The 26,029-nt window shown below is 42.6% G+C and overlaps 1 protein-coding gene across 1 annotated transcript in view; it reads left to right on the top strand.

The window, feature by feature from the left end:
- The window catches only part of LOC140915208 (scavenger receptor cysteine-rich domain-containing protein DMBT1-like), a 194,593-nt gene that overhangs the window by 90,250 nt on the left and 78,314 nt on the right, over nt 1-26,029 (top strand). The window contains 5 exon segments of the mRNA XM_073354781.1: nt 10,055-10,147; nt 10,149-10,261; nt 13,692-13,842; nt 18,233-18,435; nt 23,204-23,239. Of these exon segments, the coding sequence (XP_073210882.1) occupies nt 10,055-10,147; nt 10,149-10,261; nt 13,692-13,842; nt 18,233-18,435; nt 23,204-23,239 (596 nt within the window).

The following is a 26,029-nucleotide window of genomic DNA, read 5'->3' as shown; positions in this document are numbered from 1 at the left end:
TCATGCTTTGTGTGTATGTAATAAGATCTTCCACACTTTCCACAGTATGCATCCGATGAAGTGAGCTGTAGCTCACGAAAGCTTATGCTCAAATAAATTGGTTAGTCTCTAAGGTGCCACAAGTACTCCTTTTCTTTTTTAAAAATCTGACTCCTTCCCTGTTCTAAAACATCCTTCCTAACCTACCAATCATGGGATCTGAGTTACCCGTGTGCTCCCTGCTGAACAGATGGCTGGCCTCCTAACTATCTGACCTTGTCCCCTTTCTTCCTCTAATCTCTTTGTGTGTCTGTTTCTTTCTCCCCGTCCCCTATTTCCTCCTCAGACTCTCCACATCTTTCCTCCCTCAGGATGACCCTGACTCCTGCTTCCTCCAGCTTCTCCCACATTTTTCTACTAACTCTCACCTTTTCTGCCCAGTCCCTTGAGCACTGCTTCCCAGTGGGAGAGATTATTTCCAGTGCACTCTATGCATTATGCCATTGGCTGTTTCAGGCACCTCTGTATTTTTGGCACCTTTCACCGGTGTTGCAGTGAGCAGACCTGTAGACTTACATCCCTCATGGACAGCTTAGGCAAATAGAAAGATGAGAAAGAGGTAGGCAATGGTGGTTGCCTTATAAGCTTTAGTGCGGGGCCCTCAGCTGGGATGTGGTTGAAACACGTTCAATTTTTCTCTCTACCTGATGCAGAGCAGAGAATTGTAATTGGGTTTCCCCTGTCACAGCAGAGAGCCCTAGCCAGTGGACTATGGGATATTTGGTGTGGGCTCTCTGAAGCTTTTTTCTTTTGAAGGTGGTTTCCTTTATATAAATTGTCAATGGAGAAGGGACTTGAATTTGTGTCTCCCACATCCTAGGCAAGTGCCCCAACCACTGAGTTAAAGGGTATAAAGAAGCTTCCTCCTTCTGTTTTGTGAATCTAACCCTTTATTTCCTGTGCTTCTATTTTAAAATGCTCCAAAAATAATTTCATTTGACCTCAAATAATGTTTTTGTCATTCTGATGATTTTTTTTCTTTTGGGACTTTCAGTTTCAGATCAAACCAAATGGATTTTTTTTTTAAATTTTTTGAAAATGCCAGAGAACTGAAAAATCCTTTATTCACCCAGTCCCAGCGTTCAGTCCTGCTACTGATAACAGATATAGACTGACTGCAAGAAAAAATAATTACAGGTTACCTGTAACTGACCAATAGCATTGTGCATTGCTTCCAAATTTACAGTTTCAATTCTATGCAAATTGCAAAATGTTTTGGTATTGCCGAATCTAGCTTTTTTTTCTGGAAAAAGTTTTGGCCTAAAAATTTTGCCCAGTTCTAGTTATCAGACACTGTTAACTGATGCTAAAATTTCTGATGTTTCACCCTAACAGTTTCGGGATATACAACATCTTCAGAAACAGGTAACTTTTTGCTTACATATTTTCCATCTTGACATAAATTTTAATATGCTGAAATGCACATGTACAGGATCACTACTGAAATTTATTACAGGCAGAGCTGCTAGTGCCACTTTTACTTAAGGTTGCCTAACACTGTCCACGATAAGGTCCAATTTTCAGTTGCTTATAACTTTGCCAAACTTCAACCATTTAGGCTCAAATCCACGATAAAATGTTTGCCACACACTGATGTATTTTGGGAAGTTTCAGCTACAAAATTTCTTCTGTTTTCAAAAATAAGATTAGGGGAAACATGTTGTTTTGTCCAGGTTAAAAACATTCTTTAAACTGTTTCATTAAGGAGCTCTTGAGCCTCCATGACTGGGTATAGGGAGCTGGGATTTGGCAAAGGGGATATACTGGTACTTTTGGCCACCCGGTGAAAATTCAGCATAGGTCTCTAGTTTTGCCTGTTATCTTCCTGCAGGAACACTGGGATACACTCCACCATGGCCCTGGTACACAACTGGTAAGTGCTAACTCATGCTGGTTGCTCTGGGAGATTTCTCTTTTATGGGATTCTGTGCTTGAAATTATTTGCAACTGCAATGTATGATTTCAGGGTGCGGTTGCCATGTGACTGACATGAGAGGAAGGACAGGTTGAACAGCAATACAAAGTGCCAACGTTCAAACCTAGTTCAGGCAATAAAGGTTTCTCATTACATTTATAGAACTGTACAGGTGCATGTCACAGCCATAGTCTAACATATTTTACCCTCAGACAATTGAGGTGTGGAGAATAAACATAGTTCTCCTCAGTCCATCCCACATTCTCTCACTTCTGTTCCCTGTCCTTCCCCAGGAGATAGTAAAGCACATTTGTCACTGTTACAATTTTCCTCTGAGGACCAGATTTTCAAAAGTGTTCCTCCTCCCTGCATATATGATTCTTTTAGGATCCTTTGAGCTTGTTAGTTGAAGAGCAACTTTGGGGAAGGAGGCAAATCTTCCTATAGCAAAAACAAAGAAACATTCACATGAAATTCTGAGAAGTTAACCACTGATTTCTAAACAGTTTTTAAAATGTTTGGGATGAATTCTGTCCTTACTCACATCAGTATAACTCCATTGACTTCAGTGGATCAGGCTGGAATGACAGTTCTATGGAGATTTGTACACAAAACCTTGCTATTCTGTGCTTGAAGAATGCAAATGCAAATATCATAGTCAAGTCTTTATTTCCCAATAGCTGGGGATTGTCACAATCCAATATGACCTCCCAGACTCCCAAATAAATCTTTCTGCAACTATAATTGTTCTTATAGAAATAGTGACCTTTGCTTTTATCTACGTTTTTAGGCTATTATCACTGTGGTGGCCACCTTTCAGGTTCTTTTGGGGAATTCTCTAGTCCAAACTATCCTCATTACTATCCAAACAATGCACGATGCATCTGGGAAATACAAGTGGAATATAATCATTATGTAAACCTCCAGTTTGACCAGGTTGAGTAAGTAAAGCACTAGACTTTTATAAGTAATTTAGCCTTTTGTGATCTTTAATTGATGTGCTATCCAGTTGGTCATTTATTTTCACTGATCTTAGAAGGCCCTTTAAACATTTGAATACATTGTGGATGTATGAGTAGCACCATTAAGCGTGTATGTTCATCCAATTAAATGAATTTTCCTGATTCACGTGTGTACTAATTACATTTCTATGTGCACACCTGACTTCAAAATCAGCAGACTGGGTGCATAACATGGGTTGGTTACATTGCAAAAACTCTGGGTTGTTGCAATTAGGCTTAATTTTTACAAAAAAATATTCTGTCTTCTATGTGCAAGTGATATATATAATTGCAATTTCACTTCATCTAGCATACGTACAAAATGTTAAGTACAATGAATACAATAATTTGGGGGAGTTCAGGAGATTAGGCTGTGCTCTTCATCTAATGTTGATTGGTAAGTAAATTGCAGTGCACATGTAACCTAACATGTTGAAATTAGATTACACACTTGGTGACTTGAGGACATAAAGAAATGTTCCCATAACATCAGTCTTATCTACCCCATGATACTGGAAGTTCATTTGGTTAAAAGTATGCATGAAGCATTTTTATTTTCTCAAAGGTTTCTTTAAAGAGCATTAAAAATGTTCAATCTTCACCTGGACATTCGCTTATACAGGGTGAACACATTGTACAGTAACACAGGGCATGTCTCCACAGTAGTGTAAACCCAGCATTAGTGGGACTCAAGTCAGCTGACCCATATCAGGAAACCGTGGGCTTGAGCATTTACACTGCATTTCAATCCTAAAAGATTTTCTGACCCCGGGGTCTAACCCAGGGCTCTGGCATTCAAACTGCAGTGCGCACACTCGAGTCAAAGTAACCCTATCGTGGAATGCCTAGCTTCCCCACCCCCCTTAACATTGACACTCAAGCCCAACGAATACGTTGTACTGTGGGAAAATTCATAGAATCATAGAATATCAGGGTTGGAAGAGACCTCAGGAGGTCATCTAGTCCAACCCCCTGCTCAAAGCAGGACTGATCCCCAATTAAATCATCCCAGCCAGGGCTTTGTCAAGCCTGATCTGAAAAACTTCTAAGGAAAGAGATTCCACCACCTCCCTAGGTAACGCATTCCAGTGTTTCACTACCCTCCTAGTGAAAAAGTTTTTCCTGATATCCAACCTAAATCTCCCCCAATGCAACTTGACACCATTACTCCTTGTCCTGTCATCTGCTACCACTGAGAACAGTCTAGATCCCTCCTCTTTGGAACCACCTTTCAGGTACTTGAAAGCAGCTATCAAATCCCCCCTCCTTCTTCTCTTCTGCAGACTCAACAATTCCAGTTCCCTCAGCCTCTTCTCATAACTCATGTGTTCCAGTCCCCTAATCATTTTTGTTGCCCTCCGCTGGACTCTCTCCAATTTTTCCACATCCTTCTTGTAGTGTGGGGCCCAAAACTGGACACAGTACTCCAGATGAGGCCTCACCAATGTTGAATAGAGGGGAACGATCACGTCCCTCGATCTGCTGGTAATGCCCCTACTTATACATCCCAAAATGCCATTGGCCTTCTTGGCAACAAGGGCACACTGTTGACTCATATCTAGCTTCTTGTCCACTGTAACCCCTAGGTCCTTTTCTGCCTAGCCAGTCGGTCCCTAGTCTGTAGCGGTGCATTGGATTCTTCCGTCCTAATTGCAGGACTCTGCACTTGTCCTTGTTGAACCTCATCAGATTTCTTTTGGCCCAATCCTCCAATTTGTCTAGGTCCCTCTGTATCCTATCCCTACCCTCCAGCGTACCTACCTCTCCTCCCAATTTAGTGTTGTCTGCAAACTTGCTGAGGGTGCAATCCACACCATCCTCCAGATCATTTATGAAGATATTGAACAAAACTGTCCCCAGGACCGACCCTTGGGGCACTCCGCTTGATACTGGCTGCCAGCTAGACATGGAGCCATTGATCACTACCCGTTGAGCCTAACAATCTAGCCAACTTTCTACCCATCTTATAGTGCATTCATCCAGCCCATACTTCTTTAACTTGCTGGCAAGAATACTGTGGGAGACAGTGTCAAAAGCTTTGCTAAAGTTAGGGAACAACACGTCCACTGCTTTCCTTTCATCCACAGAACCAGTTATCTCATCATAGAAGACAATTAGATTAGTCAGGCATGCCTTGCCCTTGGTGAATCCATGCTGACTGTTCCTGATCACTTTCCTCTCCTCTAAGTGCTTCAGAATTGATACCTGGAGGACCTGCTCCATGATTTTTCCAGGGACTGAGGTGAGGCTGACTGGCCTGTAGTTCCCAGGATCCTCCTTCTTCCCTTTTTTAAAGATGGGCACTACATTAGCCTTTTTCCAGTCGTCCGGGACTTCCCCGGATCGCCATGAGTTTTCAAAGATAATGGCCAATGGCTCTGCAATCACATCCGCCAACTCCTTTAGCACTCTTGGATGCAGTGCATCAGGCCCCATGGACTTGTGCACGTCCAGATTTTCTAAATAGTCCCGAACCACTTCTTTCTCCACAGAGGGCTGGTCACCTGCTGCCCAGTGCAGTAGTCTGGGAGCTGACCTTGTTCGTGAAGACAGAGGCAAAAAAAGTATTGAGTACATTAGCTTTTTCCACATCCTCTGTCACTAGGTTGCCTCCCTCATTCGGTAAGGGGCCCACACTTTCCTTGACTTTCTTCTTGTTGCCGACATACCTGAAGAAACCCTTCTTGTTACTCTTAACATCTCTTGCTAGCTGCAACTCCAGATGTGATTTGGCCTTCCTGATTTCACTCCTGCATGCCCGGGCAATATTTTTATACTCATCCCTGGTCATTTGTCCAATCTTCCACTTCTTGTAAGCTTCTTTTTTGTGTTTAAAATCAGCAAGGATTTCACTGTTAAGCCAAGCTGGTCGCCTGCCATATTTGCTATTCTTTCTACGCATCGGGATGGTTTGTCCCTGTAACCTCAATTCTACTGCCCATTCTGTTTCCTACCTGTGACAGTGCTAATAATGGGACTCAAGTGCCCATCAGGAGCCATGAGTACAAACACTGCATTATTAGCTCATTTGGTAGCTGTCTCAGTAGAATGATTTCAGTTTGAGAAGGCTTTATACTGGACTACCATCTAATCTGAGAATTGGTCTCGCCACCCCTAGGCTGAGTCACATTGGCAGGAAAATGCCCATGTGCACCTATTCCAAGGATAATTAGGACATCCGTCTCTTTGCAATTCTTAAGTTTGAAAATGGGATTTTCAACGAAGGTGGTTTTTTTTTCACTGTTTTTTTATTTATTTTTGTCTGTCTGTTTTGAAGTTTAATAATAAGCTGGTTTCAGAGGAGAAACACTCACACACGCCAGCCTGACTGTTGCCAGCTGCAGAGCGAAGCGGATCCCCAGAGCTGGGGTGCAGTGTGTTCCAGTACCCTCCAGGAATTCATTATCCCTTCCCCCGTCGCAACCCAGGAGGCAGGGATAGGGGATCCCTGGCAGGCTTTTGGAGCTGGCTCCCACTCACCACCCGCACAGTGCATGCTGTCTGGGTGCCCCTGCATGCACAGCCCCAGGGCAGAAGGGGTCAGAAAGCACAGTGAGGACCAAGGGGCTGTCCTGCAGGGATAGGGAACAGCCAGCGTATTGGGTGGTCATTCCTTCCCTGGCCATGCTGAGCCAGGAGCTACGCTACTCCCCCTCCCTGTGGCTGCTTGGTCCCCACTCTGCTCTCTGCTCTCCCTGCCCCTGTGGGGCTGTGTGTGCAGGGCCGCCCAGACACCGTGCACCAACATCTAGCGGTGCTCTTGTGACCAGGAAGCAGCTCTCTTTGCAAAAAGCTTCTTCTGATCGGTCTCCATTGAAAACCCTGCAGGCTCTCTGATAGTTAGGGCCCTATGAATTTCACGACTGTGAAAAACATATCACAGACCGTGAAATAAGCCCTTTCCCATGAAATCTGATCTCCCCCATGCTGCTGGGAGCGCCCCAGCAATGGGGCTTCTAGCTGCGAGTACCAACTGGGCTGGGGAAGGACAGGACTTGTCCTTTCCCAGCACCGACACTGTGGGGAGGTAGGAAAGATCAGACTCACCTCCGGTAACCTTTTGGGTTTGGACCCCCACGGTTACAACACCCTGAAATTTCAGACATAAACATCTGAAAATGTGAAATTGACCAATTAAAAAACCCTCTGGCTGTGAAATTGATCAAAATGGACCTTGAATTTGGTAGGGCCCTACTGAGAGTGTACTTGTAGACCGGTGTTCAGCAGACAATGAGTTAGGGCTGATCTGAACTGCTGCAGTATGCAAAGGGAGGTGTCGCTTCCTTTTGCAGTAGAGTGCAAATCACCGCACCACAGATTGTTGGCATTGAGAGGACTAAGGAAGTTGCCTCAAGGAACTCTGGGATACATCCGGAAGACTTCTGGGACCTGAGTCAAGCTAGGGCTGCAGACAGAAAGAAAAGAAATAGGGCCCAGACCCGAGGTCCCAGCTTAACATTGACTCGGACCCCCCAGCCCTGCAGGATCCTGTGACCCTAGGTTCGAGTTCTAGGTTAACTAATTGGTGTATGTACGTAATAGGGGTTAGGTTGAGTCTGGGCTTAAGCCCGGGCTTACATTGCTGTGTAGACATACCCATAATTTCCACAAACAGCCACATTTTCAAAACATGGGCTCTAATTGTGTGTGTGTGTGACCTGTCACTTCTAGGTGAACGAACAGTCCAGTGTGCCAAAAATGTAGTATCTGTGGTAGGCAAACATTTACCTGCATGCCTGCAAAAATGCCAGCAATTGTCACATGTCTAATGAGAGGTCAGGCTGCTCTAGACTGCAGGCCAACAGTGTCTGAGGCACTTTCAACGAAGTGTTTTGACTGACAGCCAAAAGGATACTTTACGAGTACAGTCTAACTTTCCCTCCACAGACTGGAGCCGCACAGTAACTGCGCTTATGATTTTATTGAAATCTATGCACGACAGCCATATACATCGACTTTGCTGGGAAGAATATGTACTGGTGGCTATCAAGCATTTACATCCTCTTCAAACAGAATGACCGTTGTGTTTTCAAGCGACGGCAGTTACCAAAATACAGGATTTCATGCTTCTTATTATACTGTCTTCGTAGGTAAGAGCAATTACTTTGTCTCAGATATGCTGCTTAGCATGGAACATATATTTTGTGAACATGGCAGAATGCACTAATTATTTAGGATTCTCATTCTTTCTGTTATATTATCCATTTTTATTTCTTCTTTGACAGTAGATAGTTTTAGCAATTTCAGCGGAAGGGGAGAGTTTTACAACAATGCATGTAAGTTTAAGAATGTAAGCAGAGAAAGTTTCAAATGTAAAGAGAATATGAAGTTTTCCAGAAAAATATGCATTCTCCACAAAAATGGCCCTCCTCCACAATCAAAGGCGGAGGAACACTGAGTGGCCACAGGGGAAGCACACAGTGCCCACATGGTGGGGGGGAGTTGGCTGATGTGAGAGAGCATGTGTGACTGGCTATCCATTAGGGTCCACCACCTTCCCGTTTGGCTGTAGGGGAGGGAATGAGCTAGCCAGTTGGCTCTTGTGCTCCCTCCACCTTGCCTATTTAAGCTTATCCAGTCTTTTCAAAAAGTGTCTTGCTACAGCCACCTACCCAGCCTTCCATCCCCTTAGCACAGCATGAGTGCTGTGTTGTTTATGATGAGTTAGTGAGTAAGGTGTGCACAGAGGGTGAGGAGCTGAGGATGTTGGTGACAGAAGATTTTATCGGCCTGGCAAAAATAAAGCTGAGCTAAGCCATGATCAAGTCATGTTCAGTGGGTCGCTGAAAATGCAAATTGGCTGTTCCTTTTCCATCCACCAATCCTCACTGACACATGTCAAGAGTGCAGCAGGAATAGCTTTGCTGGGGCTCCACAACCTACAGGGAAGATTCAGTTTCTCTCAGCAGAGAATTTGACGCTTAGCAATTAATACCGATCTTAATTAATAATAAACCTCAAAATGTCAGAGTATGGGTTTCGTTCAAATAACCATTCAAACGTTTGGAACCAAATGCTATTGTTCTATTTCGCTTCTCTGGCAGACCGAGGTTCGCTTTCATAAGCCTGACTATGCAGTCTTCATTAGCTGGCAGGATGACAGAAGATTAAAAAATCTTGGCATTTTAGGAAATTGTCAAAAATGAGAAGACGCTCTTACCCTGATGTGTAGGAATTCCCAGGAAAAGTGGGAAAAAAACCCATTATTTATTATGAAGAGAATCTGCAAAATATAAAATTAACTCAAATGTATAATAATCATACTTTACATTTATATACAGGGGTTAATTTATGGATCTCAAAACAGCCTACCTAGAAGTAAAGGATCTTTATCCCCATTTTACAGATGGGGAAACTGAGACATAGCCCACACAACAAGACAGTTGAAAATGTGGGACTAGAAACCAGATTTCTTGACTCCCAACACCATGCTAGGCCCACTCGTCCACAGTTCCTTCCTTGTGACATAACATTTTGCTATCTGTACATTATTTGCTCTTCTCTCAACAGGCTCTGGGGGTATAGAGTAGGGATTGCTGGAAAACAAGAAAATTCTAGTTTGGGGAATAATTCTGAGGTTTTAAAATTTGTTTTCATTCTGCATCAGAACAAAAACGAGACTGTTTGGGTTTTAATGAAGAAGCACAAGAGTTTTAGAGCAAGTCCTCCTCACAATAGCCAACAGCATGGTCGTTAAAGCATTCCCTATGATGCAGAAAACCCAAGTTCAATGCCTGTTCTATCTATTTGGGAGCAGACACTTAAACCTGGGTTTCTCACATCAGGTGAGTGCCCTCCCAAAAACCAATTTCCCTCCGGGACCTGAGACAACTTCCCAGTGAAAGGCTGGTTGAAACAGATATGTTTCCAAGAAAAGTTTTGATGAATCAGCATTTTCCAACGGAAAAAATATTTGTCAAAAAATTCCCAACCAGCTCGAGTATAGCATGCAGCACATTAATATAAGCATAGGCTATAACCAGACATGTGATTTAAACTCCTTAGTATTTTTCATGATTTCTGGTGTGTGGGAAATTACACCAGCTGGAAAAAGATTACTGCCCATTATTCCACAAATCATTTTCCATGTCTTTCAAAGACTGGTGAATGGATGGAACAGATGTGAGGGTCATGTTGAACTTTATTGCAAAGGAAATTGGGCAAGGGTTTGTGATGATTACTGGAACACAGAAAGCAGAGGTTATTTGAAGGCAGCCTGAATGTGGATGGGCCATTTCAGCAACAAGAAATGTCTATTTTGGTCAAGACTCAAAAAATTTTCTCTTTGATTATCTGTATTGTGGAGGTGATGAATCCTATCTTTAGGACTGCCTTGGTCTAAGATGGGACTCATGTAACTGTGGTCCCAGTGAAGATGCTGGTTCCATCTTTACAGGCATTTTCCGATTTTCTAATAAAGACCAGTTCTGCTACCCTTTCTCACATGGAGAAGTACCTCACTGCCATACTCTGAAAAAAAGAGCCGATGATTTTAGAGGACCTTCTTAGGGGTAAGTTCCTACACAACATGAGTAAGGGTTTAAGAATTGGGCCCAGAAGAAGGAAAAATAATCCTACAAATACTTCTGCACATAAATAATTTGAATCATCCAAGGTCCCATTGGCTTCAGTGGAACTAGTGGTACGAATAAAGTTACTCATAAATGTAGGTTTTTTGTATTATATGTTTTTCCATGACTCTGGCTCACTGAATAAAATCTGTCCAGAATTTCAATGACTATGATTATTTAGTAGCTATATTATGGCAGCGTTTATAGCACTGGGCCACATTGTGCTGGGTACTGTACAAACACACACAAAGAAGCATTTTACCCCCTGAAAACATTTTCCTTGGTGTAGGTTTTTGACTATTACAAATAGAACTGGGCCCAGATTCAATTTCCCTTCTGACTGGTATGGAAAAGGTATTTGAACTTGGGTATCCAATATTTCAGTAGTATTCCTGGGCCACCGAGCTATGGGATATCCTGATACAGAGTTTTCTCAGTCTCTCCTCTTCCATCTGTTCTACTTTGTCTAAATAATTAAATAGTCATTGGAACAGGGACTTTGAATTTGGGTCTACCATACCCTCAGGCAGTGGTTCTAAACCAGGAGTAGAAGTTATATAGTTATATTGACTTATATAGGACTAGTTAGCAGAGGAGAATTATTCTTGGAAATGTAGGGCGGCTGGAAGGGACCTTGAGAAGCCATCTAGTTTTTTCCCTCTGTGCTAAGACCAGGATTACGTATACCAAGAACATCCTTTCTTCAAAACCTCGAGTGATGGGGATTCACATGCATGCATGTTTACAGGATTGGATCCCAAAGGGTTAACATTTGTATTTCTCAACTCTGTTTTCTCCTTCCTCTTCTTTTAAGTAAGTGTCTTCATTACAGTAATCAGAAGAAATGCAGACAGCTAGCTTTTTATCAGCTTTGTGAGTTATACAATTGGCTAGAAATACAGTTATGTGTTATTTGCAAGATAGGTGCCTGTTTTGTATTCTCTAGTGTCATCATTTGCCAACCAGCCATCTCTCTCCATCCACCTACCTACCACATTCTAATTTTCATCCTTTGTCTCTCTCTCTCCCCCGCCCCTTCTCCTCCTTTCAGTTATGCTGTTAATTTGGTTATGATTTTATTGGCGTTATCTTGAATTTGGCACATTACTCTAAAAGTCTCTCTCTCACTATTAAAAGATGTGGCCAATTTATATGTTGTTCTCCTTTTGTATTAATAGATACTACTCCTCCTCCAACATGGCTGCCTTCAACAGGTAATTCATAATTCTTTTACTTCTTTATTTGTATGTTGTAGTCTTCTCAATTTTATCTCATTATAACACACGAATAATTCCCATATAAATGGCACCAGATTCCTTAGACAGGAAAGTAAGTTCGGCACAGTGATAAACCTTTGTATGTTTTGCAGGCTGTCTTCAGGCTGACGGCCATACATTTTTTTGAATATCAACTTTTTCTTTCTTTTGGCATCTAACTCTTCTAAATAGGGATACAGTAGTACTGCAATAGTTTATTTAGGCATTTATACTTTAAAGGAAGCACTTGGGCCCCAATCCTGCAAACACATATGTATGTGCTTAACTTGGCTGACGTGACTAATCCCAATGGCCTCAATGAAACTATTCCTGTCAGCAGAATTAAGCATGTGTGTGTATATGTTTACAGAAATGGGGCTCTACAGCCTGGTGGCACTGGAGTACATTTGATATGGGAATTGATGAGACAGTAAACATGGAACAGGGTGGAATCACTTTTCAGAGCAGAGCTGTACTATAAGAGAAATAAGCTGGGGCCAGTGTGCCTTTATTCTTGCTCACCAAACGTTTTTTAAAATTACTGCATTCCCTCTCTGTCTCTCATTTTCCCCATCTATACAATGAGAATAATACTACTTACCTTTTTGGTAACTTGCTTTGAGAGCTATAGATGAAAAAGGCTATAGAAGAGCTTGGTGGTGTTGTTATTATAATTTTCATGACAGAAGTAACTTGATCTACACCTTCAAATGCTTGTGATCAAAAGATGAATCAATTGCAGTGAAAACTTTCTATGAATCACTGATTGGTCAAAATGTTCATTGATCGGAGTGAGGTCATAGGTTGCGTCCCTCTCATTTACCCAGAAGTTAGGGATTTGAGGGTGCTATGTTGCTTTCAGGAACCCACTGTCTCTCTGCTGCCCTACTTGTTGCTCTTTGGCACCAAGTTAATTGCAATTACACTGGTTTCTATATATTTTTGGTAAAACATTACAGTGCCCAAAACAAAACAAAAAATCACTAACCCTGTCTTTCTCTTTTATCTTTCAGACTCACCGACATCTGGTAATGGTCTCTTTTTAGCATTTTTTGTTCAGTCCATCCCTCTCTCACTTTTGTTCCCTGTCCTTCCCCAGGAGATAGTAAGGCACATTTGAGACTGTTACAGTTTTTCTTTGAGGACCTGATTTTCAAGTGCTCCTCCTCCCTGCATGCATGATTTTTTTAGGATCCTTTGAGCTTGTTAGTTGAAGAGAAACTTTGTGGAAGGAGGCAAATTTTCCTATATCAAAAGCAAAGAAACATTCACATGAAATGCTGAGAACACCGATTTCCACACAGTTTTAAAAGTGTTTGGGCTGAATTCTATCCTTACTGACATCAGTATAACTCCATTGACTTCAGTGGAATAGGCTGGAATAACACTTCTGTGGAGATTAGTATACAAAACCTTGCTATTCTGTGCTGGAAGAATGGAAATTTCTTAGTCATGTTGTTTTTTCTCAATAGTTGGGGACCACACTTCCTATATGTATCTTTTTTAACATTGATTGTCACAATCCAATATGACCTCCCAGACTCACAAATTAATGTTTCTACAACTATAATAGGTATTTATGCTATTAAGGAAGCACTTAGGCCCCAATCTTGCAAACATATATGTATGTGCTTAACTTGGCTGATGTGACTACTCTCAGTGGCCTCAATGAAACTATTCATGTCAGCAGAATTAAGCATGTGTGCATATGTTTTCACAAATGGGTCTCTCGAGCCTGGTGGTACTTGAGTACATTTGGTGAGACAATAACCATGGAACAGGTTGGTATCACTTTTCATTGCACAATTGTCACAATTCAATATGACCTCCCAGACTCACAAATTAATGTTTCTGTAACTATAATAGTTCTTAGAGAAATATAGACCTTTTATTTTATCTATGTTTTTAGGCTATTACCACTGTGGCGGCCACCTCTCAGGTTCTTCTGGGACGTTCTCTAGTCCAAACTATCCTCATTACTATCCAAACAATGCACAATGCATCTGGGAAATACAAGTGCAATATAACGGTTATGTGCATGTCCAGTTTGACCATGTTGCGTAAGTAAAGCACTAGACTTTTATAATTTAGCCTTTTGTGATCTTTAAGTATTGTGCTATCCAGCTGGTCATTTATTTTCACTGATCTTTATTAGGATGCCCTTTAACCATATGAATGCCTTATGGATGTATGAGTAGCACCATGGAGTGTACATTCATCCCATTTAATGAATTTTCCTGACTCAATTGTGCAGTAATTACATTTCTTATGTGCACACCAGACTTCCAAAATCACGAGACTGGGTGCATTACATGGGTTGGTTATATTGCAAAAACTCCAAAGGGTTGTTGCAATTAGGTTCCGTTTTTACAAAAATATTCTGTCTTCTGTGTGCATGTGATATATATTATTGCAATTTCACATCATCTAGCACAGGGGCAGGCAAACTTTTTGGCCTGAGGGCCACATCGGGTTTCCGAAATTGTACAGAGGGCTGGTTAGGGGAGGCTGTGCCTCCCCAAACAGCCAGGCGTGGCCCGGCCCCCTCCCCGTATCTGACCCCCACTGCTTCTCTCCCCCGACAGCTCTCCTGGGACTCCTGCCCCATCCAACCCCCCCATTCCCTGTCCCCGACCACCCCCAGCCCCCTGCACCTGACTGCCCCCTGCCACCCCATCCAACCCCTCCTCTCATTCCTGACTGACCCCCCCAGGACTCCTGCCCCATCCAACCACCCCTTCTCCCTGACCGCCCCTGGAACCCTGGCCCCTGACTGCCCCCTGCTGCCCCATCCAACCTCCTCTCTCCTTCCTGACTGCCCACCCTGGACTCTTGCCCCCATTCAACCCCCCTCTTACCCACCCTCTGATAGCCCTACCCCTATCCACACCCCCGTCCCCTGACCACCACCCCAAACTTCCCTGCCCTCTAGCCAACACTTCCTGCTTCCAGCCCCTTTGCTGCGCTGCCTGGAGCACCAGTGGCTGGCGGTGCTATAGCCGCACCTCCCAGAGCACCAGAACAGGCAGCCGCGCCACCCGGCTGGAGCCAGCCACACCACCGCGCAGCACAGAGCACTGGGTCAGGCCGCGGCTCTGCAGCTGTGCTGCCCAGTAAGAGCTCACAGCCCCGCTGCCCACAGCATTGCGTCGGCGGTAGGGTGAGCTGAGACTGCGGGGGAGGGGGAACAGCAGGGGAGGGCTAACAGAGCTCAGGGGCCGGGTAGGAGGGTCCCACGTCCTACGGATGTGGCCTGTGGGCCGTAGTTTGCCCACCTTTGATCTAGCATATGTACAAAATGTTAAGTACAATGAATACAGTAACTTGGGGGAATTCAGGAGTTTAGGCTGTGCTCTTCATTTAAAGTTGATTTGTCAGTAAATTGCAGTGCACAGATAACATAACATGTTGAAATTAGATCACAGACATGGGGACTTGAGGACATAAGGAAATGTTCTCAGAACATCAGTCCTATCTATACCATGATATTATATCTTCATTTGGTTAAAAGTATGCATGAAGCATTTTTTTTCTCATAGGTTTCTTTAAAGAGGATTAATATTTTAATTTTAAATATTCAAAATTTGTTAAATCTTCACCTGGACATTTGCTTATACAGGGTGAGCACATTGTACAGTAACATAGGGCATGTTTACACAGCAGTGTAAGCCTAGGGTTAGTGGGACTCAAGGCAGCTGATCCTTGTCAGGGAACCGTGAGCTTGAGCATTGACATTGGGCAACAAAAATGATTAGGGGTCTGGACCACATGACTTATGAGGAGAGGCTGAGGGAACTGGGATTGTTTAGTCTGCAGAAGAGAAGAATGAGGGGGGATTTGATAGCTGCTTTCAACTACCTGAGAGGTGGTTCCAGAGAGGATGGTTCTAGACTATTCTCAGTGGTAGAAGAGGACAGGACAAGGAGTAATGGTCTCAAGTTGCAGTGGGGGAGGTTTAGGTTGGATATTAGGAAAAACTTTTTCACTAGGAGGGTGGTGAAACACTGGAATGCATTACCTAGGGAGGTGGTAGAATCTCCTTCCTTAGAAGTTTTTCAGGTCAGGCTTGACAAAGCCCTGGCTGGGATGATTTAATTGGCGATTGGTCCTGCTTTGAGCAGGGGGTTGGACTAGATGACCTCCTGAGGTCCCTTCCAACCCTGATATTCTATGATTCTATGATTCTGTGACACTGCATTTTAATCCTAGATAAAGGATTTTCTGACCCAGGCTCCAACCTAGGGCTCTGGAATCCACACTGCAGTGCGCACCCAAGTCAAAGTCCCCCTATCTCAGAATGCCTAGCTTCCCCTCCCCCCCAACCCTGGCATTGACACACGGGCCTGACAAATCTGTTGCACTGTAAGAAAATCCTACTGCCCATTCTCTTTCCTACCTGTGACAATGCAACTAATGGGACTCAGGTGCCCATAAGGAGCTATGAGTACATACACCACATTATGAGCTCATTTGGTAGCTGTCTCAGGAGAATGATTGCGGTTTGAGAAGGCTTTATACTGAACTACCATCTAATCTGAGAATTGGTCTCTCCCCCTCTAGGCTGAGTCACATTGGCAGGAAAATGCCCATTTGCACCTGTTCTGAGGATAATTAGGACATCAGTCTCCAGGACTGTCAAACTAGGACACACTGCAATTCTTAAGTTTCAAAATGGGACATTCAATGAAGGTGTTTTTCTTTGGCTGTCTGTTTTGAAGTTTAATTATAAGTTGGTTTCATAGGAGAAACACTCACATACCCCAGCCTAGCTGCTGCCAGCTGCAGAGTTAAGCGCATCCCCAGAACTGGGCGTGCAGTGTGTTCCAGCACCCCCAGGAATCCATTATTCCTTCCTCTGCTGCACCCCGAGAGGCAGGGATAGGGGATCCCTGGCAGGCTGTGAGGGAGTTTTGGGGCTGGCTCCCACTCACCACCCGCACAGTGCATGCTATCTGGGTGCCCCTGCATGCACAGCCCTAGGGCAGAAGGGGTCAGAAAGCACAGTGAGGACCAAGCAGCTGTCCTGTCCTGAGGGGGAACTGGCCATGCTGAGCCAGGAGTTATACTACTCCCCGTCCCTGTAGCCACTTGGTCCCCACTGTGCTCTCTGCCCTCCCTGCCCTCGTGGGGCTGTGTGTGCAGGGCCGCCCAGACACCGTGCACCAACATCTGGCTGTGCTCTTGTGACCAGGAAGCAGCTCTCTTTGCAAAAAGCTTCTTCTGATTGGTGTCCACTGAAAACCCTGCAGGCTCTCTCATAGTTAGGGCCCTACCAATTTCACGGCCATGAAAAACATGTCACCGACTGTGAAATAAGCTCTTTCCCATGAGTCCCAACTGGGCTGGGGAGGGGCAGGACTTGTCTTTCCCCTGCACAGTCATTGGCGGTAGTGGGGGAGATCAGACCCACTTCCATTTACCTCTTCGATTGGGATCCCCATGGTTACAACACTGTGAAATTTCAGATGCAAACATCTGAAAACGTCAGATTGACTAATTAAAAAGCCCTCTGGCCGTGAAATTGATCAAAATGGACCGTGAATTTGGTAGGGCCCTACTGATAGTTTACTTGCAGACCCCTGTTCAGCACACAATCGGTTAATGCTGATCTGAGCTGCTGCGGTATGCAAAGGGAGGTGTGGCTTCTGTTTGCACTAGAGTGCAATACACCACACCACAGATTGTCGGATTGAAGGACTAAGGAAGTTGCCCCAAGGAACTCTGGGATACATCTGGAAGATTTCTGGGACCTGAGTCAAGCAAGGGCTGAAGGCAGACAGAAAAGTAATAGAGCCCAGACCCTAGGTTCCAGCTTAACATTGGCTCAGACCCCCCAGCCCTGCAGGATCATGGGTCCCTAAATTAGAGCCCTCGGTTAACACAATTGGTGTGTGGACACAAAGAGAATTAGGTTGAGTCTGGGCTTGAGCCCAGGCTTATATTGCTGTGTAGATGTAGCACTGACAGACGCCAGTCATCAGCGGGCAGGATCAAACCTGGGGCCTCTGGAGCTTAGTGCATGAGTCTCTACTGCATGAGCAAAAAGCCAATTGCCTGTTACCTAAGGCTATAGAGCAGACTCATTAATCTCTCTGTCTGTCTCTCTAAATGTTTTCGGTGCCACTAAATGGGACAGAACACCGCACCCAGGAGGTGTGTGGGTTACAAAGACATACCCATAATTTCCAATAAAGGCCACATTTTTGAAACATGGGCTTTAATTGTGTGTGTGTGACCTGTCACTTCTAGATGAACGAACAGTCCAGTGTGCCAAAAATGTAGTATCTGTGGTAGGCAAACATTTACCTGCATGCCTGCAAAAATGCCAGCAATTGTCACATGTGTAATGAGAGGTCAGGCTGCTATAGACTGCAGGCCGACAGTGTCTGAGTGTTTTCACTGACAGCCAAAAGGATACTTTACAAGTACAGTCTAACTTTCCCTCCACAGACTGGAGCCGCACAGTAACTGTGCTTATGATTTTATTGAAATCTATGCACAACAGCCATATACATCGACTTTGCTGGGAAGAATATGTTCTGGTGGCTATCAAGCATTTACATCCTCTTCAAACAGAATGACAGTTGTGTTTTCGAGCGATGGCAGTTACCAAAATACAGGATTTCATGCTACTTATTATTCTGTCTTCGGAGGTAAGAACAATTACTTTGTCTTAGATATGCGGCTTAGCATGGAGCATATGTTTTTGTGAACCTGGCCGAATGCACTTATTATTTAGGATTCTCATTCTTTCTGTTATATTATCCATTTTTATTTCTTCTTTGACAGTAGATAGTTTTAGCAATTTCAGCGGAAGGGGAGAGTTTTACAACAATGCATGTAAGTTTAAGAATGTAAACAGAGAAAGTTCCAACTGTAAAGAGAGTATGAAGTTTTCCAGAAAAATATGCATTCTCCACAAAAATGCCCCTCCTCCACAATCAAAGGGGGAGGAACTTGAGTGGCCACAGGGGAAGGACTCAGTGCCCACATGGCAGGCGGGAGTTGGCTGATATGAGAGAGCATGTGTGGCTGGGAAAGTGGGGGGCTATCCCTCATGGTCCACCACCTTCCCATTGGCTGTAGGGGAGGGAATGAGCTAGCCAGCTGGCTCTTGTGCTCCCCCCACCTAGCCTATTTAAGCTTATTCAGTCTTTTCAAAAAGTGTCTTGCTACAGCCAGTTACCGAGCCTTCTCTCTCCTTAGTATAGCATCTGTGCTGTGTTATTTATGATGCTGAGGTTCTGACTGATCATGTGGTATGGGGCCTCTGGAAAGAACGTTTCCTGTTGGACCAAATGGGCAAGAATTCTGGGGGGGAAGGAGGTCAGCTTCTTCTCAGGATCATGGAGGCACAGTTAGCTTATAGCATTAAGACATACGAAAGGTTAACGTTAGGAAAAGTTATACTGTTTTAGCACTGCAAATGGAGCTATGTTGATTTACAGTTGAGCATCTGGCCCAAGATGTATTAAGCAATACTTATCTGACAGGTTGGTCTTTATTAATCATGTATAATATTGTGGGTCTAAAAAGGACCAGACTGCCTTGTAAATGGTGTTTTTGTTAATTACTTGTTACCTTTTCTAGGTTAGTGAACTCACTTAGAGCCACATACAAGTCAACTATATTTAGAGTTGAGGAAACTCCAGGTGTCTAATATTGTCTTATAGCCAAATCCATGTCTTATGGGTGCAAAAAAAAAAAAAAAAAAGCCTAATTGCATTGGAACCACAGCACAAGTGAGCAGCCACAGAAAGGTCATGCAGGGAAACTCTAAGACCTCTAATTTCTGCACATCAGCACTGTGAAACTTTAAAGAGGCCTGGGGTTTGCTCACAACTATCTGACCTGATGTTCAATATGACCCATTCCTGTCTACACTGACTGCAGAGCTATGGCCAACATCATATTAGTTCACATGAGTCAAGGTTATTTCTAACTTGATGTAATGGTCGAACACTAGTCCCCATCTCCTCCGACTTAGCAAAGACAGCCGTAGAACCTGAGTTGCCAAAAGCTTTCAGTGCCACAATCTGCTAGACGAATTACGATACGTCAAAAAGATTACTCTTATCTTGGAGCTGCCTTAGTTTGAGTTGTGGCAAATGTTTACAATACGTCAACAGTTTGAGACACTGTTTGAGTTTTAAGCTGAAAATAGTTTGTATATTTTCAAGTTGAAAATCCAAGACATTTGTTCCAGGGAAGGAATGGTGCTAATGGGAGTCACGGGTGCACAGGAGGGTTTGGTGGCTGGGAAGCTGCCAAATAGGAAAAGGCTTGCCTATGCCACCCTGATATATTTTCTATGATATTTATCTTCCTTTTTTTCCCTTATCCTAGTGTTTACTTTCTCCTTTTTCTTTACAATCCCTTCTCCTCCCTGATTCTCATATTTGTCTTCCACACTTATTCATTCCCTCTCTCACATCTCCTCTGTCTATCCTTGTTCCCTTTTGTTCTGCCATCCTCTGACCCAATATCCTGCTACAATCCAGGGCTCACCTCATGGTTCGGGGAGGAGAGGAAGAGTGACAATATCAGCCAACTGTCAGCATGTGCTGGGATTATATTGCCAATTTATACTAATGCAGAGAGGGGTGTGAGCAGAGTACACAAGGGACTTTTTTTTTTTGAGGGATGGGAAAAGAGTTAGTGATTTAGGGGTACACAGACGGGGAGGAGATGAGGATGTTGGTGACAGAATATTTTATCAGCCTCGCAAAAATAAAAGCTGAGCTAAGCCCTGGTCAAGTCCTGTTCAGTGCGTACTGAAAATACAAATGTACTGGCTGTTCCTTTTCCATCCACCAACCCTCACCGACACATGTGAAGAGTGCAGCGGGAATAGCTTTGCTGGGGCTCTACAACCTACAGGGAAGATTCAGTTTCTCTCCGCAGAGAATTTGACGCTTAACAATTAATACCGATCTTAATTAATAATAAACCTCAAAATGTCATTGTTCTATTTCGCTTCTCTGGCAGACCGAGGTTCGCTTTCATAAGCCTGACTATGCAGTCTTCATTAGCTGGTAGGATGAAGGAAGATTAAAAAATCTTAGCCTTTTAGGAAATTGTCAAAAATGAGAAGATGCTCTTACCCTGATGTGTAGGAATCCCCAGGAAAAGTGGAAAAGAAAAAAACATTATTTATTATGAAGAGAATCTGCAAAATATAAAATTAACTCAAATGTATAATAATCATACTTTACATTTATATACAGAGGTTAATTTATGGATCTCAAAACAGCCTACCAAGAAGTAAAGGATCTTTATCCCCATTTTACAGATGGGGAAACTGAGACATAGAGTTTAAGTGACTTGTCAAGGGCCACACAACAAGACAGTTGAAAATGTGGGACTAGAAACCAGATTTCTTGACTCCCAACACCATGCTAGACCCACTCGTCCACAGTTCCTTCCTTGTGACATAACATTTTGCTATCTGTACATTATTTGCTCTTCTCTCAACAGGCTCTGGGGGTATAGAGTAGGGATTGCTGGAAAACAAGAAAATTCTAGTTTGGGGAATAATTCTGAGGGTTTAAAATTTGTTTTCATTCTGCATCAGAACAAAAACGAGACTGTTTGGGTTTTAATGAAGAAGCACAAGAGTTTTAGAGCAAGTCCTCCCCACAATAGCCAACAGCATGGTCGTTAAAGCATTCCCTATGATGCAGAAAACCCAAGTTCAATGCCTGTTCTATCTATTTGGGAGCAGACACTTAAACCTGGGTTTCTCACATCAGGTGAGTGCCCTCCCAAAAACCAATTTCCCTCCTGGACCTGAGACAACTTCCCAGTGAAAGGCGTGTTGAAACAGATATGTTTCCAAGAAAAGTTTTGATGAATCAGCATTTTCCAACGGACTTGGAAGTTGGGTCTCCACTATTTCAGGAATATTCCTGGGCCACCGAGCTATGGGGTGTCCTGATTCAGAATTTTCTCAGTCTCTCCTGTTCCAGCTCTTCTACTTTGAATAAATAATTAGTCATTGGAGTAGGGATGTTGAATTTGGGTCTACCGTACCCTAAGTCAGTGGTTCTAAACCAGGAGTAGAAGTACCCCTCGGGGTATGCAGAGGTCTTCCAGGGGGTACATCAACTCCTCTAGATATTCGCCTAGTGTTACAACAAGCAACATAAAAAGCACTAGCAAAGTTAGTGCAAACTAAACTTTTATATAGACAATGACTTGTTTATACTGCTTTATAGTACTATACCCTGAAATGTAAGTACAATATTTATATTCCAATTGATTTATTTTATAATTACATGAGAAAGTAAGCAATTTTTCAGTACTACCATTCTGTGACACTTTTCTGTTTTGATGTCTCATTATTTGTAGGAAAGTAGTTTTTAAGGGAGGTGTAACTTGGCGATGTGCAAGACAAATCAGACTCCAGAAAGGGCTACAGTCATCTGGAAAGGTTGAGAGCCACTGCCCTAAGTGAACGTCCTAACCGCCATCTTATAGAGTCATTCTTACACTTTGCCCCTCTCCCAATGAATTCATTGTCATTCATAGTGGCAATTCAAAGAGTCATTTATAATGATAATAATCTATTTGCCGAAAACCTTTTGGCCAGTTCTAATTATAAATATTCCTCTTCCTAATAAAATTCCTACGATGAATTTCTTTCCAGAGCCACATGACACAAGCAAGAAAATCAAACATTTTAGCAAATGTCTTCTCGTGATACTGAGAGATGGAATCTGGTCTATGACTGGGGCTTCTAGGTTCTACAGCAATACAAATAAGAACAATAATAATTAATCCACATGTATATTCATTTGAATAGTCATATTGATTTATATAGGACTAGTTAGTAGAGGAGAATTATTCTTGGAAATGTAGGGCGGCTGGAAGGGACCTTGAGAAGCCATCTAGTTTTTTCCTTCTGTGCTAAGACCAGGATTAAGTATACCAAGAACATCCTTTCTTCAAAACCTCGAGTGGTGGGGATTCACATGCATGCATGTTTACAGGATTGGATCCCAAAGGGTTAACATTGATATTTCTTAACTCTGTTTTCTCCTTTCTCTTCTTTTAAGTAAGTGTCTTCATTACAGTAATCAGAGGAAATACAGACAGCTAGCTTTTTATCAGCTTTGTGAATTATACAATTGGCTAGAAATATAGTTATGTGTTATTTGCAAGATGGGTGCCTGCTTTGTATTCTCTAGTGTCATGATTTGCCAACCAGCCATCTCTCTCCATCCACCTACTTACCCCATTCTAATTTTCATCCTTTGTCTCTCTCTCTCCCCCGCCCCTTCTCCTCCTTTCAGTTATGCTGTTAATTTGGTTATGATTTTATTGGCGTTATCTTGAATTTGGCACATTACTCTAAAAGTCTCTCTCTCACTATTAAAAGATGTGGCCAATTTATATGTTGTTCTCCTTTTGTATTAATAGATACTACTCCTCCTCCAACATGGCTGCCTTCAACAGGTAATTCATAATTCTTTTACTTCTTTATTTGTATGTTGTAGTCTTCTCAATTATCTCATTATAAAACACAAATAATTCCCATATAAATCACACCAGATTCCTTGGATAGGAAAATAAGTTCGGCACAGTGATAAGCCTCTGTATGCTTTGCAGGCTGTCTTCAGGCTGACGGCCATACATTTTTTTGAATATCAACGTTTTCTTTTTTTTGGCAGCTAGCACTTCTAAATAGGGATACAGTAGTACTACAATACTTTTTGTAGGTATTTATACTTTAAAGCACTTGGGCCCCAATCCTGCAAACACATATGTATGTGCTTAACTTGGCTGACGTGACTAATCCCAATGGCCTCAATGAAACTATTCCTGTCATCAGAATTAAGCATGTGTGTATGTTTGCAGAAACGGGGCTCTACAGCCTGGTGGTACTGGAGTACATTTGATATGGGAATTGATGAGACAATAAACACAGAACAGGGTGGAATCACTTTTCAGAGCGGAGCTGTACCAGAAAAAAAATAAGCTGTGAGGCCAGTGAGCTTACTAACTGAACTCCATCCAGCCTTTTCTCTTGCTCACCAATTTTTTTTTAAAAAAATTACTACTTTCCCTCTCTGTCTCTCATTTTCCCCATCTATACACTGAGGATAATACTACTTACCTTTTAGGTAACTTGCTTTGAGCACTATTGATGAAAAAGGCTATAGAAGAGCTTGGTGGTGTTATTATTATAATTTTCATGACAGAAGTAACTTGATCTGCACCTTCAAATGCTTGTGATCAAAAGATGCATCAATTGCAATGAAAACTTTCTATGAATCATATTGGTCAAAATGTGCATGGATAGGAGTGAGGTCAAAGGTTCCACCCCTCTCCTTCACCCAGATGTTAGTGATTTAAGTGTGCTATACTGCTTTCAGGAACCCATTGTGTCTTTGCTACCCTACTCGTTGCTCTTTGGCACCAAGTTAATTACAATTACACTGTTTTCTATATATTTTTGGTAAAATATTATGATGCCAAAAACAAAAAAATCACTAGTCCCGTCCTTCTCTTTCTCTTTTCCAATGTTTGCCAATCGAATATATAACAGTATTACTACTCCTGGGGTACCAGGTTCAGGAGTCACTGCACAACTAAGTTGCACCACACAGTTGGTGTAAAGAGAGATGATAAAGCCTCCTGCACAATGCATTCTACCCCACTGGTCAGAGGGGAGTGGCTGTGAGAGATACCAGCAAAAGGGTCAGGGACAAGTGAAAGGAAAAAATGACTGAACTGATGGGTTGGTGATGTATGTTGGGGAGTTTTAGGAGTTGCCCCCTACTGATTAAAAAATAGATTACAAGCTTCTAAAGTACAGTTTCTACAAAGCTGCACTACTCTTGGATCAGATTTTTGAAGGCTGATTTTTATTCTTGCAAAATAAGTAAATTGACAAACTATTTTCCAGAAATCTTTTGCCCATCTCTAATTAGAAATAGGCCTCTTCTTAACAAAAGAAATATATTCCTGGGATGAATTTCTTGCAGCAGCCAACTGACACACGAAAGAAAAGGAGACATTTTAGCCAACATCGTCTCATGGTACTGAGAGATGTCATTTAAAATGTTAAACATCCCCTAGCACAAAGGAGTCCTGGTCTATGAATGGGGGTCCTAGGTGCAAGAGCAATAAAAAAAAACTCCCAATAATAATTAATCCACATGAATACTCGTTTGAAATAGCCATATTTAAATGGAACTATTCAGGAGAGGAGAGTTATTCTTGGAAGTGTAGGGCTGGAGGGGACCTTGAGAGTCCCTCTAGTCTATTCCCTCTGTGCTAAGGCAAGATTAAGTATACCTAGACCATCCCTGAGACATGTTCATCTAATCTGTTCTTCAAAGCCTCCGTGCATGTTTACAGGATTGGGTACTAAAGGAGTAACCATAATATTTCTTAACACTGTTTTCTCCTTCCTCTTCTTTTAAATAAGTATATAATTCTTTGTATCTCTACATAAAGCACTCCGATATTTAAAAATGAAAAGCATGGTGCAAGTGTGAAGTATAGTTACTAACACATATTAAATTTGCTTCCTGTTCACAAAATGAAAATTTCTTCAGACATATTTGTTAGTAAGGTTTTAATTAGAGCTAACGCAAATATTGAAGGGGAAATTGATTTTTCTCTCCCATTCCTCTCCCTTGTTTTCCAGTTGCTCATAATTTTCTCAAACAAATTCTTTTTTCAGCTGAAATAACCCGTGCTTGGTCTGAAGCCTCAAAGTGATTGTGTTGTGTGGAAAGTTTTGAGTAAAACATGTGCAGCCATTTTTGAGTTATCTGAGGAAGGGAGGTTAAAAATTCTCTGTGTTCCTATTGACATCTTGCTGGGGGTGGAAATTTCAGTCATGGTTTGGTTTGCAGGTCTTATTTCTTGTGTCTTCACACCTTTTTTCTAGTGTTCTTAACCTGTGTTAGCCAACCCAAGGTAAAATCCTAGTTTGATGTTTGGAAACAAGTGAGCAGGTTGAGTTAAATCGTAGGCTGCCCCATGGTCTATAACTTGACCTGCTAACTCATGTGAAAACTTCCAACTGCCTTGTCTTCATTTGAATTTCATCTCAAATGAACTCAAATTAAGAACACACCTATTTTCCTAGTCAAGACCAGTTCTGCTACCCTTACTCACATGGAGAAGAACCTTACTGCCATACTCTGAAAAAAAAGAGCCAATGATTTTAGAGGACCTTCTTAGGAGGTAAGTTCCTACACAACATGAGTAAGAGTTTAAAAATTGGGCCCA

The sequence above is a fragment of the Lepidochelys kempii genome, chromosome 7, assembly GCF_965140265.1.
Source record: "Lepidochelys kempii isolate rLepKem1 chromosome 7, rLepKem1.hap2, whole genome shotgun sequence".
In the NCBI taxonomy this organism is placed as follows: domain Eukaryota; kingdom Metazoa; phylum Chordata; order Testudines; family Cheloniidae; genus Lepidochelys; species Lepidochelys kempii.
The sequence above is the reverse complement of the archived record's forward strand: the minus strand, read 5'-3'. Positions and strand labels throughout refer to the sequence as shown.